Source organism: Spermophilus citellus, assembly GCF_964194105.1.
Source record: "Spermophilus citellus genome assembly, chromosome: 9".
Classification (NCBI taxonomy): domain Eukaryota; kingdom Metazoa; phylum Chordata; class Mammalia; order Rodentia; family Sciuridae; genus Spermophilus; species Spermophilus citellus.
In genome coordinates this window covers 132,942,046-132,959,585 of record NC_138191.1, presented here as the reverse complement: position 1 = coordinate 132,959,585, position 17,540 = coordinate 132,942,046, and the positions used below count along the sequence as shown (strand labels likewise).

The 17,540-nt window shown below is 48.7% G+C and overlaps 2 protein-coding genes across 5 annotated transcripts in view; both read right to left on the bottom strand.

Annotated features, from left to right (window-relative positions):
• Nucleotides 1–6,755, bottom strand: part of CLSTN1 (calsyntenin 1) — a 63,168-nt gene extending 56,413 nt beyond the window's left edge. For all 3 annotated transcript variants that reach the window (XM_081306806.1, XM_081306808.1, XM_081306807.1), the window contains exon 1: nucleotides 6,431–6,755. In XM_081306806.1, coding sequence (XP_081162932.1) covers nucleotides 6,431–6,521 — 91 coding nt within the window. In that variant the 5' untranslated portion in view covers nucleotides 6,522–6,755. The remainder of the gene's footprint in view (nucleotides 1–6,430) is intronic.
• Nucleotides 6,756–9,376: 2,621 nt separating this feature from the next.
• Nucleotides 9,377–17,540, bottom strand: part of CTNNBIP1 (catenin beta interacting protein 1) — a 73,571-nt gene continuing 65,407 nt past the window's right edge. For both annotated transcript variants that reach the window (XM_081306813.1, XM_081306814.1), the window contains one exon: nucleotides 9,377–11,172. In XM_081306813.1, the coding sequence (XP_081162939.1) occupies nucleotides 11,069–11,172 (104 nt within the window). In that variant the 3' untranslated portion in view covers nucleotides 9,377–11,068. The remainder of the gene's footprint in view (nucleotides 11,173–17,540) is intronic.

Here is a 17,540-nt window from a genome sequence, read left to right as displayed (position 1 = left end):
ACCAGAACCACAAGCAGACATGGATAAGATTTACAAAAAACTCAGAAGCAAGATTGGCCCTGGCAACTCAGGGCTTTGTGACCCAGTGGGGGGATCACCTAGGTGCCCTGCCATCAACAGCACTAGCAACTGACAGGCTCCAATGCTGTGAATGAATGGCTGCAGCCCACCTGTTAGTGCCCCCACTGTTCCTTCTGCAAGTTAGCCCAAAGGAGGCCAGGAGTAAATTAAATTCAAGGCAGTGCATTTTGCTACTTACTACTTTGTTGAACATCTGAAATGCATAGCAGAAAAAAAGATTAGGGATTACCCAAGAATTTTAATTATTTCTGTTATCCCCTTCACTGATTCCATACGTAATAGGAAACTGGCATGAATTAGTCAAGGTATTTTAAAGGTAAACATAATCTATTTGACACAAGGGCTTTAATCCCCCAAATCATAAGGGACCTCATTCCTCAACCTCTACCTCCCATTTGTTCTCACCATCTCTTGTGAATTGGTTTAATTTCTTTCCTCCTACTGCAGACAGAAAAGCAGAGCCGTGTCCACCCTGAGGCTACTGGGGAAGAAAAGGCTAGAGTCTTGGATCAGGGGACCAGCTGGAAGGGGCAGCTGTGGGTAGCTGGGCACTGGCAGAGGAGGACCGGTTCTGGCAAACACCTCAGAGCTGGGCCCACATGCTGACCACTGACAGGCAGCCATAGGGGCTGGGGACATAGCCCAGAGGTAACCCACCCTTGGCATGCAAGAGGCCTGGATTCAATCCCCGTACCACAAAGAAAAAGAAAAAGATGTACTATATGAGAAAAACTTTTTTAAATATTTTATTCTTTTTTTAGTTATAGATGAACACAATATCTTTATTTTATTTTTATGTGGTGCACACAGCTGAAGGACACACTCTGTCAGAGGCTGAGGAGAAACGTTTCACAGGGAAGGCTCCGTAAGCAACAAAGCACAGAACTTTCAAAGTTCCTTCCAACACAGTCCAAAGCTCTGGGCAGTAAGGACACTGGAGACAACAGCGAAGGCAGAAACTGGTTGGATGAAATGCCCCTTTGCAGGAAAAAAATCAGCAACTTAAAATCTGAAAACTCAGACGAAGGCTGAGATGCAGCTCAGTGGTATAGTGCTTGCCCAGCATGTGCAAGGGAGGGAGGGAGGGAAGGTCTTAAGTGTGTTTGAGCAGAAAAATGCTCCTGTAAAACCAGGCACAGTGAGTGAGGCAATCCTGAAATCCTAGCTATTCAAGAGGCTGAGGCAGGAGAATCCCAAGTTCAAAGTCAGACTGTGCAACTTAGACTGTCTCAAAATAAAATTAAAAAGGCTGGGGATGTAGCTCAGTCATAAACATCCCTGGGCTCAACCTTTGTACCCCCCCCACCCCACCCCAAACACACAAAGTGGATGTAGGAAAAGATTTTTTTGTTCAAAACAACAAGTTAAAGTACAGATCAAGGCAGACTTGAAAAATAACAAATTCAATATGGAGTTCTTGTCAAAAGAGAATTAGAGTGGTCCAAAACAGGTGACTGAAACATAATATTCACGTCTGACCAAAAAGGTAAAAAAGGAAAACACGGATCTTCCTTCGGTGTGCTACTACAACTCTTAATTTTTTTTTCTTTTTTAGTTGTTGATAAACCTTTATTTTGTTTATTTTTTGGTGTTGAGAATCGAACCCAGTGCCTCACACATACCAGGCAAGTGCTCTATCGCTGAGCCCCAGCCCCAGCCCTACCACGCAATTCTTATGGGCTCTGGAAAGGAAGGAAATTAACTTCATACATGCTTTAGAGGTTTATAAGATGATCTGAATTCAGTTATTTTGAAGTAATTGAATCTTTGCCGAGAACCTTTAAAAATAAAAAAGACTTAGCAACGGATCTTGTGAATTTTTAATCTAATAATATCTCCCTAAGGCTAAAAAAGAAAATTAGCAAAAATATGTCTAACACATAAGGGAAAAAAGACCTATCAAATCCGGGACAACAGAAAGCAGCACTCCAATCCTGATATGGTGGCAGCTATATAGAGTTGGGCGCAAGGAAGGGTTGTTACAGTCTGGTGTTCCTATCTGGCCTCTGGATAGCCTCTGCTGGTGTCAAAAGACACTTCTGAAGGCTTTTTGCTTTTTTAAACAATAAGAATATGACTTTGCATAAATTATTTCCACTAGTCTTGAGTTGGTATTTTCTGATGCTCTATTAAAATATTTCATAGCAAATTAACACTTAAATTTTCATTTATAAAAGACACTATTTTTTTGTGCAACTCTTCTGACAAATCAACACCACAGAAATACCAAGCTACAAAGATCTGATACCTCAACCAGAATACAGGAAAGATGCTTGCGGTAGTGTTCAGATAATCAGCTCTTCAATGTTGCTTCAACATTTACGAACAAAGATCTAAAAAAATTACCATTTTCCTGTCCTAGAAAGCAATAATATAAATACTCCAAACCATTTTAAGTGTTCTAAAATTTTAATATAACTCTGGTTCCTCGTTTTAAACATTCATATGTGGTTTCATAAGCATAACCAAGTCCTGAAATTAGTGCTATGAAATTATAGCTTTTTTTTAATTATAGCATTTTCTAATTTCAATGTAAAAATAATGTTGTATTTTATTAAAATTTCGTTTTGGTCATATTCTTCAAATCCGAAACTGGAATACTAGTTGCTCTTTTCAGCTTACAAATCAAACAATGCAGGAGCTGGGGATGTAGCTCAGTGGGAGAGCCAGTGAGGCCCTGGGGCCCACACCACCAAGAGAAGGGGGAAGAAAAAGGAAAGAAAATCAAACAATACCAGCACAAATAATACATGACCTGAGCTCCTAAGCCTTTCTTTTGAAAAAGAATCCCCATAAAACTATTTGATTTTACGCTTTTTCTCCTAGAAATATAAGGTGAATTTCAGCTAACTAAATATTCCAGTTAATCAAGCTGAAGCTCAAAGAGGAATACCTTCAGAATCAGTAATATTTTATTATTTCTTCAGCAGTTATAGGTTCCCCATTGAGATGTTACTGACCTTCAGCATTTAAAATGTCAGAAAAAAAGAAAACAAAATAAAAGCATTAGACTAAGGGTAATACTGAACTCTACATTCAAATGGCTTTTTTCCCAATGTTGCTTCTAAGAAAGGAAAGGAAATTAACTTCATACGAGCTTTAGATTAAAGTTTAGAGGTTTATAAGTCATATTCTTGTTATTGTTTAAAAAAGAAAAGAAATATAGTACTTTTAAAAATAGACCCAAGGTGGGGGCTAGAGCACTTGCCTAGCATGTAAGGCACTGGATTTGATCTTCACCACCACAAAAAAATAAAGATATTGTGTCCATCTAAAAATACATAAATAAATAAAGACGTTATGTCCATCTACAACTAAAAAATTTAAAAAAAATACTCAAAATGTTAGCAATAGCTTTCATAAGGCTCAGCCAGATTTTTATGGTCCAATATCCCCAACACTGCAGTCAACAGAAAGAATCCTTGAAAAATTCCTACTGATGAATTCCCTTAACCATGTTGCAGAATTAAGTCTACTTTAAACCCCTATGCATGTTTGTAACACTTTTTGCAGTATAACATTCACAGTATGTAATACTTTTTTCAATACATAACATTTATCTGTCCAGTGAAAATGGGTATGTAAAAACACTATGCTGTCTACACAGAAATACCCATCCATTCATTCCATCATACCACAAATACTTCATGCGTACTGTGTGCCAGTGAAAGGACACAGGCCAACAAAACCCTCTTCCATGTCTGGATATACATCCTACCGGGAGGAAACAGAAAATAGACAACACAAATAGATAACAAGGCATGTCAGAATGCATTAAGAGCTATGGAAAAATGAAAAAGGGAGGCCGAGAAGAAACAATCCAGGGATTCTGGGAGGGAGATGAAGTTCCAAACAGGATGGTGAGGAGAGGTCTCACAGAGAAGTCTGTGCAAACTGGAAAAGTAATGGTGAATATTATTTTTTTGACTTTGAAATACACTACATAGTTTCATTTACTTTTATATATTCATACAACTATTTTCTCTACTAATTTCAATTTCCTGATCTCCATAACTATAGGGAAGACAGGCTGCCTGCTGACAGGGCCATCCAGGGCACACCAAACATAGTGCTAATATTTTGGCTTACTTGATGTTTTTTGAAAACGATTGCTAAAACTGAAGTGAAATTTTGGGAGGACTGTCTATGAAGCATCTAATTAACTGTCACATGCAATTTATATAAAGAAATCTATCATTTCCTACATAAGTTTTATGTGATCTTTATCCATTAATGATTCAAGATAGCTGGAGTATGAACAGCAAGCAGCTCATGCTATTCTGTCTTGCGGCAATAAAAAGAAATATTAGGCTGAAGGTATAAAAAAGTGGTAGGGTGTTTGCCTAGCATTCTCTGGGCCTGCGTTCTAACCCCAGCACTCAGGGGAGGGTGGGGTGCAAATCAGACATTAGCTGAAATGATGATCTTTTCAAATGAGCCCATAGAAAGTGCCTCCACAAATTGCATATTTATGTATAAAATTCATTTGTAGCATTTCAAAATGAAATTGTTTTATTAGCATTTCATGTAATATTTATGAGACATTTTCTAACATGGAAGATGAAAAGACAACAAATGCAACAGAATAACTGATATTTAAAATTTTTATTCTGAACACTAGGAATCCAGAAGTCGTACAACTGCAGCAAAAAAAAAAAAAAAAGCAGAGAGAAAACTAGCAGATTACAAATGATTCTAGCACTCAGCACATCTTCCACAGAAGACTTCTGTCAGTCCACCATAACAAAGATAATCAAGAGCTAAAGTCTACACCAACTGTTTAACCAAAGTAATTAAGTAACAAAGAGCAAATGCAGGTGTGTGAACTTTAAAAACATGGATTTGGGGCAAGAAATGTTATCACTGACTAAACACACTTGAACTTTTCCCAAAATACTCAATTCAAGCACATATTTTTTAAATGTGTACCTATTTCCCAAGAGAAGGAAGCAAAAGTCTTTTTTTCCCCCCTTGGATTTATTCCTCTTTCAGACCTCCATTTCACATCTGGAAAGAACATTTCAAACTTAGCTTGATGTAACTTTTAAAAATCAAATCGAGGGCAATTAGATACATGGAGACCAAGACCTAAATTTAACAGAGTCCACAGAATGTTAGAAATGAAATAAAAGAAGTATTCAAAGTTTATCATGTTCATGTGAAGAAAGGAACATTGGAACAAAAGATGCATTCGCCTCTTCTGCCCTTTAATTAGTGAACACCATACTTCTTTCCGTATGGCAAGCCGAGAAGAAAACAAGAATTATTTTAAAGCTTGCTAAATTGGAATATGGCCATTTCATCTAGACTTCTTATAATCCTCCCCCTCAAAATTTTCTTTTTCAAAAAAAAAATCAGAAGAATAAATTCAGGTCTCTGTGGACAACACCTAGATTACTTTGCTCCAAGGCCAAGGAAAATGTTTACGATTTCTAGATCCATTCGGAAGCCCTGTATCTGCAATGCGTAAGCTTCTGGTTGGCAAGATCAGTCAATATCAGAAAGCATGTAACGTTTAAAAGGTTAAGTAGATGAAGGTTAAGAAATAATAACCAACTGGCCAAGAAATGTTATTTGCCATCTAACCATAAAATAATTTCGGTCTTAAAATCCTAACCAACAGGGTTTCTCGTTTCTGGCGAGGCCACCTAAGCCGTGCACGATCGGCATTACGGTCACAAACCCCGCAGGAGATGCACATTTGTGACACCTGGTGAGACCGCGGTCGCGAACCTCATCACGATATCACCTTGGGGTGAAAAGGAGGGAGGGGAGCGAGAAGTTTCAGCCTCCGCTCGTTTGGAAACAGACGTTTACAGGACTCGGGGAGAAGGCGGAAAGGGGCGAAGTCGTGGTGTCCGCGGCGCAGCGGCAGGGACTCGGGATCTGGGGAAGGGATGCGGAGGAGTGAGTGGGCTCTTATGTAAGCACACACCGAGCCCCGTGCGTGCACCCCCGGCTGAGCCCACTGGAGCACTCACACGCACACCGCATCCCACCGGGGTGCGTCCCCTGCCTGCCTGCGCGGCCGGACCCCTGCGGACCGTCTACCTAAATCGGCGCAGCCACCACCCAGGGCTGCGCCGGGGGCGGCCGCGGCCCGGGTGCCCCGCCCGGGCCCGAGCCTGGCTTCCCGGGGTCATCCGCAGCGCGGCCCCCGGCCTCCCGCGCCCGGCCCGCGCGGTGCGCCCCCGAACACCCCTGCCCCGCCGCGACCCTGCTGCCCGCGCCGGCCTGACGCCTGCGTTCGGCTCCGAGCCCGAGCCCCGTCGCGGCTCCCGGAGCTCGGACCCGATTCCCGCACCCAGACCGAACGCCCGGCCCGGCCCGGCCCAGCCCCGCCGCTTACCTCGCGCGGCCCAGACTCCGCCGCCGCACAGCAGCCCGGCCAGCAGCAGCCCGGCGGCTGGGGCCAGCGCGGGCGCGGGGCGGCGCAGCATCGCTCGGGCTCCCGGCGCCGCGGCCGGCCGGAGGCGGGAGCGGCAGGGAAGCGCGCGGGACGCCGAGCGGGGCCCTCGCGGCCCGGGGCCGACTGCCTCGCGGCGCGGCGAGCACCGGGGTCCGAGGAGGAGCCGCCGCCGCCGCGGCCGCCGTGACGCTGGGCCGCGCGCTCGGCCGCGGGCGCCCTCCCTCCTCCGAGCAGCGCTTCGCTGGAGGCTGAGGCAGCAACTAAGATGGCGGCGCTGCTCTCTCTCGGGTCCGGCAAGGGTACCCGGCCGGGGGCGGGGTGGCGACGGGAGGGGCGGGGAGGGGAGCGGCGCGCGGCGCGCGCGCGCCGGGCCCCGGGAGCACGCGGGCCCGGAGGGAGCGCGGGGGCGCGCGCGGCGGACCCGAGAACCCGTCGGCGGAGTCCGCCGCGCGCGCCCGCGGAGATGCGCCCGAGGGTCGGCTCCTGAGCTGCCGCGAGGGACCCGGGGGGCTGCACCCCTGTCGCCGGCCGCTGCCCGGGTGCATCAACCCCTCATCGCCGCGCGCGCCCCCGGGCTCCCGACGCCGGCCGAGCGGTTCCTGGGGTCCCGCGCCTCCCCTCCCTTCCCGTAGGACTCGTCCCCGACCCTCCCACCCCCACAGCTCCTGCGGAGTACAGATCTCGACGGGAGGGTGCGGCCCAGGCCTGCAGCGCCTGTCGCTTCGGACAAGTCACGTCGCCTCCCAGAACCTCTGGTTCTCTTCTGCCGAGCGGAGGTGATGAGAGGGAGCTTGCGGGTCGAGAAGGGCGTTCCAGAAGCCCAGGTCCCCAAACCCGCTTGGTGAACAGTCCCGGGCTCAGCGCAGGTGCAGGTGCAGGTGCTGCACTTGTTCCAGCCCCAGATGGGGGCCGCGGCTTTTTTGGAAGAGTTTGGGGAAGATGGAGGGAATGGGGGCTGTTCTCAAAGAGGCCTGAACTTAAAGAAGAGATCTACTTGTGGCTTTTAAAGGGCGGCTGTGTGCATGCACTTTCTGACAAAGAAGGACCTCTGAAGGATCCCACGGGAGATCTCTGGGGTCCCTCCTTTACTTTGTGCCCTGCCCTCTCCCTTCTCTGAGCTGGACTGCTTAGACTGCTCCACCCTGGAGGACAAGATTGGAGCAGCCATGGATGGACTCTGGGGAGGCAGGCACTGTGCCTATGAGGTTTATTGGCTCCATTTGACAGAGGAAGAAACTAAGTCCGAAAGGTGAACTGACTTCCCCAGTTGGGATAACTGTGTATTTTATGTATTGTAAAAAAAACCAATCCTGGAGGACAGGACACCACTGAGAACCCAACAGCCTAAGTTCCATAGCAATGAAACCTTAAGCTCTTTCGGGCTGGGGATGTGGCTCAAGCGGTAGCGCGCTCGCCTCGCATGCGTGCGGCCCGGGTTCGATCCTCAGCACCCCATACCAACAAAGATGTTGTGTCCGCCGAGAACTAAAAAATAAATATTAAAAATTCTCTCTCTCCTCTCTCACTCTCTCTTTAAAAAAAAAAAAAAGAAAAAAAAAAAAAAAGAAAGAAAAAGAAACCTTAAGCTCTTTTGGAAGAGCTACCAGTGGATGTCAAGGGCCAAGTTTGGGAAGGGTCCTACTGCTGATGAGCTTTGTGGAGGCCAGCTTGATGGGTGAAGTGCCGGAGGTTGGGTGGAACACAGAGAAGTTTGGAAAAGCTGGGGCAATGAAACCAAAAAAAGTAAATAGAGGCCAGATTGTGAAGTGCCTCATGATGATAGGATGAGAAATTTGGGCTTGAATTTACGGCTACAGGAAGACCTTGAACAGATGTGAACAGAGGTGTGTTGTGACCCAAGGGGAGACTGAAAGACAGCTCCCCGGACTCCTCCCCACAAGCATTTTCCAAAGTCTGAAGAGTCCATCTTGTTAATGCCAGTCCTTCCCCTGTCATCCCTCCCACCCCTCCCAAGACTCAGGCCCCATCACCTCTTCCAGCCAAGGGTGTCACCCTCTCCCAGGAAACAGGCTGGCCAACAGCAGCTTGCCGTTGATTTTGTCCCTGTCTGGCTGTGAAACTCCCTTTGGGCTTCTCACTGCCAGCTCAGAAAGTCTAGACAGCTCCATGGAGCTTCCCACTTCTCAACCCCAGACCCAGAACAGCTGACCTCAGGGCATGCTGCCCACCACTGTCCTGCCCAAATTCATTCCTGCTCAAGACCTTAGGCTGCCTTGTAGGAAGTCTTCCTGCAGACCTTCCTATCACAACCCCACTGTGCTAGACAGGCAGTCCATTCTCTACACTCCGCTGCCTTGCACCAGCCACTGGCTAATCCATCCGGGTCCTTTCCTCCTCCCTGCTGTATTGTTTCTCTTTCTTTTTTCAGTACTGGGGCTAAACCAGGGCAGCTTTATCCCTGAGCTACATCCCCAGCCTTTTTTATTTTGAGACAGGTTCTCAATAAATTTCCAAGGCTGCCCTTGAACTTGCAATCCTCCTGCCTTAGCTGGGATTACAGGCGGGGCCCCACCACACCTGGGCCCCCCACTGTAGTCTAGTGGGAAGGATCCAGATGTAGTCAGACAGGACTAGACTGGAATTCTGGCTCCCATTACCACAAGGGACCTATAAGTTATGGAACTTCCTGAGTCTCTTTCCTCACCTGCAATAGAATAACAATACCCACTTCCTAGAGTTGCCCAGAGTTCAATGAACTGAGGCTATTAAAGAGCCTCATAGAGCTTAGTATGTAGTTATCTAAATAGATGGCAGTTCCCTCAGGGGTAGGAGCCTTCTGAGCTCCTAGCATCCTGCTGAGAACATAGTAAGTACTCAATAAATACCCAGTGATGGACTAAATGAATTGCTGTGTTAGTTTTTTATTATCATCATGGAGCTTACACTTCAGAAGGGGAAAAAAATAAAAATGAAAAACCTGCAGGTTTCCCAGGAACCTTTGAATTTACAGAACTTAAAATCAGAAAGGTCTAATCTCAGAGCTGTGTTTGGAGTCAATAGGCTGATGCCAAGAGGGAAATTTTAATGTATTCACTTCTATGAAAAACAGAAACAAAAGCTCTTCAGTGTGTGAAATCCTGATCCCTTTATCTTCTCACCCTCACTGTCCCTGAGAGAAACAAAGAGGTAGATGAAAAAGGTCCAGCAGCAGGTGGGGTGGACAGACGGCGGGTGAGCTCAGGGCAACCTGCACACGCTGAGATCTTGCCCACATGAGAGTTCCAGCTGCAGTGCTCAGCTGGAGCGTCTTGAAACCCAGGGAAACAGCGAACTCCATTTCTGGCCCACCTGACAGTAGCCTCAGCCGTACTGGCACTTTTCAAAGGTGATGGATTCTTAGTCCTCAAAAGGACCCTAAATTAGAGATTGATCTGGACCTGGGGTTAGCAGAGAGAGGAGCCTCCTCTGAGCTGAGCCAGCTGCTGACAGAGCCAGCGTCCTGGGCCCTGGAGCAGTGGGAAGGAGGCATCCTGCAGGCTCATCCTTACTGGGGACATGGCTTGAGGATAAGAAGGTGGCTTTGTTAGATGGTCAGGGAAGACTCAACTTCTGCACATGAGGCAGTAGGTGGAGCGGAGTTTCGGAGCTGCTGTGCCCTGTAAGAGTACTCTTGCTGATTACAGCAGCTCCGCACTAAGCCTCAAGCTACCTGTTACAGGAGGTACTTTCATTGTCACTGTCTTAGAGAGGGGGAAGTGTCAAATTTGCTCAAGAGCACATTGCCAGAAAGTAGGACTCCTGAGATTCAGTTTTGTGTCTGTCTGAGCCCAACAGTTCTTTAGCCTATATGTGAAATTACCCCACAAACACTCTGCACAGGACCCCACAACCAGGACCCTGCCGGGTCAGAGGAACCCCCAGCTCTCATTTCTCTTCAGCTGTACAAGGCACTGAAGGCAGACCTCACAGAACCAGAGCCCAGGCTTCCACACATTAGTTCCCAAAGCTGAAAAGTGGTCTCATGCAGAAAAGCCCTCTGCCGGTGTAGAGAGCAGGTGGGCGTGTTATTCCTTTTTCGCACAGTGTGCTCTTGGCAGGTGTTGGTGGCACAGAGTCTCAACCAGGTAAGCAGTTATTAGAGGCACACTCCTAATGATGTGCTTGGGGACAAACCCACCTCCAGGCTGCAGCAGGAGAAAGTTATGAGAATCTTGTTTGTTTTCTTTTCATTTTTTTAATGCAGTACTGGGGATGGAGCTCAGGGCCTCAGGCGTGCTGGGCAAGTGCTCTACCACTGAGCCCGGGTTATGAGAATCTTGACCGAAGCAGCTGATTGGAGCTCTGGGAAGTATTAAATCTTAGCCCCTGGAACCCAGGGGGGTGTGAGGTCTGGCACCTTCTCTGCCTTGTGATGACCTAGACAGGTCTCTTCACTGCTGTTAAAAGAGATGATTAGCTGGGCATAGGGCACACACTTGTAATCCTAGTGACTTTTGAGGCTAAGTCAGGAGGATCACAAGTTCAAGACCAGCCTGGGTAACTTAGCAAGAATCTATCTCAAAAAATAAAAAGGAATGGGGGTATAACTCGGTAGTAGAGCACCCCTGGGTTCAATTCCTAATACCAAAAAAAAAATGGAGGGAGGATAATTCCTTTTTGCATGTGCGCAGTGCTGCGGATGGATCCCAGGGTCTTGTTCGAGCTAGGCCACCACCTCTGAGCTAGAACAGATAATTAATGAGAGACAAAATGACATTGTAATTCTGTTTTCTATAGTTCTGTTAAATATTTATATAGTTATACCACCATATCTAGAAAGCAAGACTTTCAGAGAAGTCTAGACCCATCCTTCCCAACTCCTTCCTCCTCCTTTTCTAGGCTACCAATTTGTCTATTTTTTAGCTTACTTTCCATTTTTAAAAATTTTGATATTTTTCTCCTCTTTCTTAGATCAAAAACAGCGGAACCTGCTATTCTGCAGCATGCTTTATCCACTTAAGAAAATATTCTAGGGGTGGGCTGGGGTTGTGGCTCAGAGATAGAGCACTTGCCTAGCATGTTTGAGGCACTGGGTTGGATCCTTAGGCACCACATAAAAAATAAATAAATAAAGTTACTGTGTCCAACTAAAAATTAAAAAAAAAAAAAGGAAGTCAGTTCTATGTTGACATGTTGAAAAGAAAAGAAAATATGCTAGGAGTGTGGGGATATGGCAGAGAAGTAGAGTACTTACCTAGCATGCATGAGGCCCTGGGTCCCCTTCCCAGAACAGAAAAAAAAAAAAGCAGGGGAGAGAGGGGGGAGGGATTAAGCAGGAAAAAAATGGGAAAGAAAAGATATCTTAGCGATGGCTCCATGACAGCACACAGACGGAATCATTCCTTTTCATAGTTGCATAGTACTCCCTGTGGAGACATTACTGGATTTTACTTAATCAGGCCTTTATTGAGGACTATTTCCCCCATGTTGAAGGGTTGTTTCCAGTCCTTTGCTTTTACGAAGAATGCCACAGTGAACCTTTTTATTTTTTTGCCATTTGTGTCACTTTCCACCTCTGTGCCCTTGGGTAAGGTCCTTAACCACTCCAGCCTCAGTATCTCCAGTTGTAAAATGGAGACAAGGCAGGCCCTCTTCGCTGGGTAGTTTCAACAGATGAGCCAACCCACAGAAAGCAGAGTGCAAGGCCTACGGCTAGAAGCAAGAATTAAACAAACTTTGTTTTACATTCTTCATTACTCTTCATGACCTGGGGCTTTAAGCTGTTCTGGAAAGTGGCAGAAATCCTGACTTCAGAAGGGGCGGTGCTGTGGCCTCTGAGGTATCAGGTTGGAAACTGTGGGCTTGTGGGGGAGGGGGGCTACTGGTCATTGAACCCGGGAGCATCTTTTTTTAAATATATTTTTAGTTGTAGATGACATAATACCTTTATTTTATTTTTTATGTGGTGCTGAGGATCGAACCCAGGGCCTTCCACATGCAAGGTGAGCGCTCTACCGCTGAGCCACAACCTCAGCCCGCCCCCCCGGGGGGGGGGGGTGGGGGAACGTCTTACTACCGAGCTACATCCTCAGTCTTCTTTTATTTTTACTTTGAGACAAGCACTTGCTAAGTTGCTGAGGCCAACCTCAAACTTGTGATCTTCCTGCCTCAGCCTCCTGAGTCACGTCTCAGGCTCTTTCTAGCTCTATGATTCTCCATTTGCGAAGAAACTAGGAGAATTCCCAAGCATGAAGCATCAGCTGTCACTAGTTGGTAAAAATTTCCAAGGAAGGAAAACCTTGCCTTTCCCCATAGGCCAAGCAACTCACTTCCGACCCCCAAAGGTAGGCCAAAGAATAAGATTTCCCTCCTAAGCCGCTTTCCTCCTCCCACCACAGCTGAAGGTAAGGGCATATTCCCCTCCTCTCTCTGGGTGGTACAGAGCCACACACAGCTGTTTTATTCTGTAAAACCTCTGAGGACCAGAGGACCTCTGAGGACCTCATCTGTAAAATGGGCACAATAATAGTAATACCTCCTGTAAACACTGTGAGGCTGAAGTGAGAGGATGCATACGAAGGGTGCTGTTCAGGGTAGACACATGGCAGAGGTCAGAGGCTCAGCTGTAATCGCCCCCATGAAGATGATCATGGAACATGTAGATGTACTTTGAGAAGTCTAAGGAGGTGATTATCATAATAGCTACATGTGTGCAGCACCTCCGTCTGCGCTTGTTTAGGACACTCACAAATTAGTCAGCTTTTCATCACTCTGACCAAAATACCTGACAAGAACAGCTTAGAGGAGGAAAGACTTATTTTGACTCACAGTTTCAGAAGTTTGAGTCCCTGGTTGGCCGACTCATTGCTCTCGGCCTGTGGCGAGGCAGAACATCATGGTGGAGGGCATGGTGGAGAAAAGCTCAGCTCACGACAGTGGAGAAACAGAGAGCGAGGAAAAGGCCAGGGACAAGGCATAGTCCCCAGCTGGGCACGGTGGTGCCCATCTCTAATCCTAGTAACACAGGAGGCTGAGATAGGAGGATCTCAAGTTCAAGACCACCTTCAACAAGTGAGCATGGTCCTAAGCAACTGGGTGAGACCCTGTCTCAAAATAAAAAATAAAAAGAGCTGGGGATGTGGGCTGGGGCTGGGGCTCAATGGTAGAGTGCTCACCTAGCACGCGTGAGGCACTGGGTTCGATCCTCAGCACCACATAAAAATAAAGTAAAGGTATCGTGTCCACCTACAACTAAATATAATATGCAAATGAGCTGGGGATGTTGCTCAGTGGTAAAGCACTCCTGGGTTCAATGACCAGTACCCCCCCAAAAAAGATACAGTCCCCAAGGGTATGCCCCCTGTGACCTACTTCCTCCCCCAGCGCCCCACCTGTCTGCAGTTTCCACCTCCTTCCCGTAATCTGAATTACAAATCTATTAAATGGATTAATCCACAGGTGAGGTCAGAGCCCTCATGATCAAATCTCTCCCCTAAAACTTCACCTCTGGACACTGGGGCAAGGGGGACCAAGTTTTCAACATATGAGCTTTTGGGGGCCATTCCAGGTCCCAACCATCACAACTGCCTTTCGCAAAGGGCATCTGAACGCATCTGGGCCCCACAGCCATCCCTTGGGTAGAGGTTTTTTTTTATTCATCCCCATTTAACTGGAGGGAAGGAGTTCAGAGGTTTGAGTGGCACCTTAAAACCAGCCATCTTGGAAGTAGCAGAGCACAGCCTCAGAAAAGGCTTCTCTGGACTCCTCCCCCCACCCCTTGTGCTTTTCCTTTGGCCTTGAAGCTCCCTGAGCTAAAAAAACTCCAATAAAAATCAAGAGCCATCCATCCCCAGCGCGCACACACACACACACACACACACACACACACACACAAATCTAGAGCCAGACTCTGGCCCTCTCAAGCCTCCATTTCACTTTGTTGCTTGGGGACACCTTTTTTCCTCCTTCCTCATCTGTGTAGCAGGGATTAATAACCCCCAAGAGATTAAAAAAAAAAAAAAATACCGGCTCAGCTCCTGAGTTGTTTGCTGCAGGCCAAGCCTGCACAGAGCGTGCAGCATGCACTGTCTGATTCCACGCTGGCAGCAATCCCGGCCATGAACCAAATTATCATCCTTCTTTTACAGAACAGGACACTGGCGCTCAGAGGGGTTAAATGATTTACCAAGGGGTAAAGCCAGGATTCAAACCCAGATCCGTCAAGCTCTAGAGCTGAAGCTCTTGCCCATGACGTCACTGCTCTAATGATCAAAGTTTCTGCAAGGCCTTGAGAAGTCAGGGGCACCCAGGTGGCTGGTGTTGGGCCTGATCTCTCCCTCCAGCTCCAAGGGCTCGTGTTATGCTGTGTGCTCACGGTTGCGCCAGGATGCTGGGGTGGAACCGCGGGAGAAGGGGCACCCTGAGCATGGGCTGCCAGAAAGTGCCCTCTGCATGAGGATAGGGCCTGTGCTGACCATCCCGACAGACCAGGCCCTTGAAACTGCAGACCTCCTCGCTGGCCTGCAGCACTTTCCCTGGGCCTCGACCCCGCTTACCCCGACCTGCCACCTCCTAGCTCTGTCTCTCCTCCCTACTTCCTCCTGGGGACGGGGCGTGGGTCCACCGTGATGAAGGAAAGCTCTTGGCACTGGGTCTGGCCCACAGAGTGCTCAATAAGTGGCGACTGTCATTCTAACTGAGACTGTTAGTGCTCATCTCACAACCCCCAGGTGAAACAGGTCAGGGTGACTGACCTTCCCTCTCTGCCTGGCCAAGTCCTGCTGGTTCTTTAGGAGTCCCTGAAGGAGCCCTCTCTGGGTCTCCACCAGGGAGGCTGCCTAGCTGCCTTCCTCCAGACGCCACCTGACATCTTCAGGTGCTGCAGCAGAGCTACAGGACACCCAGAAAGCCTGTGGACAGGCCTGCAATGCCCTGTTCCCGTTCCCCGAGCAGCCGGGTGAGGGGAGCCAGAGGAAGGGAGCAGCTCCCTGGGGAGCCCCACTCGGCTCCCGCTCCCGTTCCTCTCTGTGCACCCGGCCTCCACCGGTGACTCCCATGGGGCCTCTGTTTTCCAGCTCCCCTTGGGCCTCAGAGGGCAGCAGGAAGGAAGGGTGGGTCCTGCCTCCCCTCCCCTCTCCTCAAGGCCTGGCTCTGCAGCTTAGCCGGCCTCATTGAAGTTGCAGGGTGGGACTTTGATCATGGAGGGCATTGATTTAGGGGATGCAAATGAGAGGCGGCAGGCTGAGGAAGACAGCCCCCGTGGCCAGCAGACGGCTCCGAGAATTCTCAATGAGCTTCGCTGCAGCTGGCTTAGCCGGAGCCAGGGAGGAGGACCAGAAAGGCCTGGAAAAGGCAGGGAGGCACTGGAGCCAGACAGTGGGAGGCTGTGGGAGACAGGGACAGCCTAGGGCATGACGGGAAACATGGGGAGCCACTGAGGGTGAGGAGTCTGCGAGTCCCACTGCCACCCCGGGCCCCGGTGGCACAGGGCAGGCCAGGGGCTGTGATAGTGGGGAGAATCCAGGCCGCCTGAGCTGCAGGCTGAAAGCTCAGTCTGTCACTACTCGGCTGCAGAGAGGCCAGGAAGCTGAGGGAAGAGGCAGATGGGGAGGCCAAGGGCAAGGAGCCCCCAACACCTGGTGGGCAGGGAGGCCCCAGCACCGCACAAGGGATGCTGCGTGTTGGGAGAAGTTGGTCCCAGCCTCCAGGCCCGAGCAGGGCACCTTTCAAAGAAGCAGGCAAGCATTGGTAGGGCAATCTCCAGACAGTCTGTCCCCAGGGCCCTGGAGACACAAAGCAGCCAGGCCTGTGGACTGAGAAGGGCAGAGGGAGAAGGTCAGGTGCAGATGGATTTGACCACGGCTCCTGCAACAGAGATGTGTGTGCTGAGTGTCAGTTTTCCAAATGTGACCCAAACCTGCCGCAGGGCTCCAACAGTCCCCACCTGGCTGTGACTCATGCCACGCTGCAGAGAACAAAGCACCCGTGCTCCTATCACCAGATTCGCTGCCTCCCCAGGACCGCTGTCTGCCAAGGCCCCGGTCAGTTGCACAGAGCTGGGGCTCGTGGAAAGGCCTGGAGCTGGAGCTGGGAGGCCCTTTCATGCCCTCATCTTGCCCCTGGCCTCACAGGCTGGGCCCAGGTGCCTGCCTCTGAACAGGACCCAGCCAGGGCTTTTGGAGGCTATACCCATCCCCAGGGTACCCCCACAGCTGTCCCCTGGGCAGGAGGAAGGGGAGACGAATGTTAATTTGTTCATCTCTGCTAATTTGAAAAGGAGCATAAACAGCGGTGCTCAGTCGCACAGCTCTGCCGAGGGTGTAGTTGAAGTCCAATTATGTGCTATTAGTGCGTTTGCTCTTTGTTTCCATGGCATATTAACTGCAGATCTGGCATTGTGGCAATTAACACAATTATGGGCTCTCTTTCTCTTCCGGCAGACCACAAGCCACATGCTTCCAGCCAAGCAGTTGGGCTGGTGACATGGAAGGAAAGGCCTACTGGGGAGAATACCCGGCGTTGTGGGTTGAATTGTGTCTCCCCAAAATGCATATGTTGAAGCGCTATCCCTCAGGACCCCAGAATGTGATCTTATTTGGTGATAGCGTCTTACAGAGTTGAACAAGTTAAAATGAGGCCAATCCAGCATGAATGGTGTCATTGTAAGAAGAAGAGATTAGGACACAGACACAGAGGATGGCACATAAAGAGACGGGGGGAGTCAGGCACAGTGGTACATGCCTATAGTCCCAGCAGCTCAAGAAACTGAGGCAGGAGGATCTCAAGTTCAAAGCCAGCCTCAGCAACATAAACGAGATCCTGTCACAAAATAAAAAAATATAAAGGGCTAGGGACGTGGCTCAGTGTTAAATGCCCCTGGGTTCAATCCCCTGGTACCAAATAAATAAAGAGACCGGAGAAGACGGCCACCTACCAGCCAAGGAGAGAGGCCTGGACCTGATATTCCCTCAGGGCCTCAGAGCCAAAGATCCTGCCAACACATTGATTTCAGTTTCTAGCCTCCAGAACTGTGAGATAAGCCATTCTGTGCAGCCTGTTGGCCCTGGGACACTAACAGAACCACTTCTGCCCCAGACAGTCTGCTGGGTGG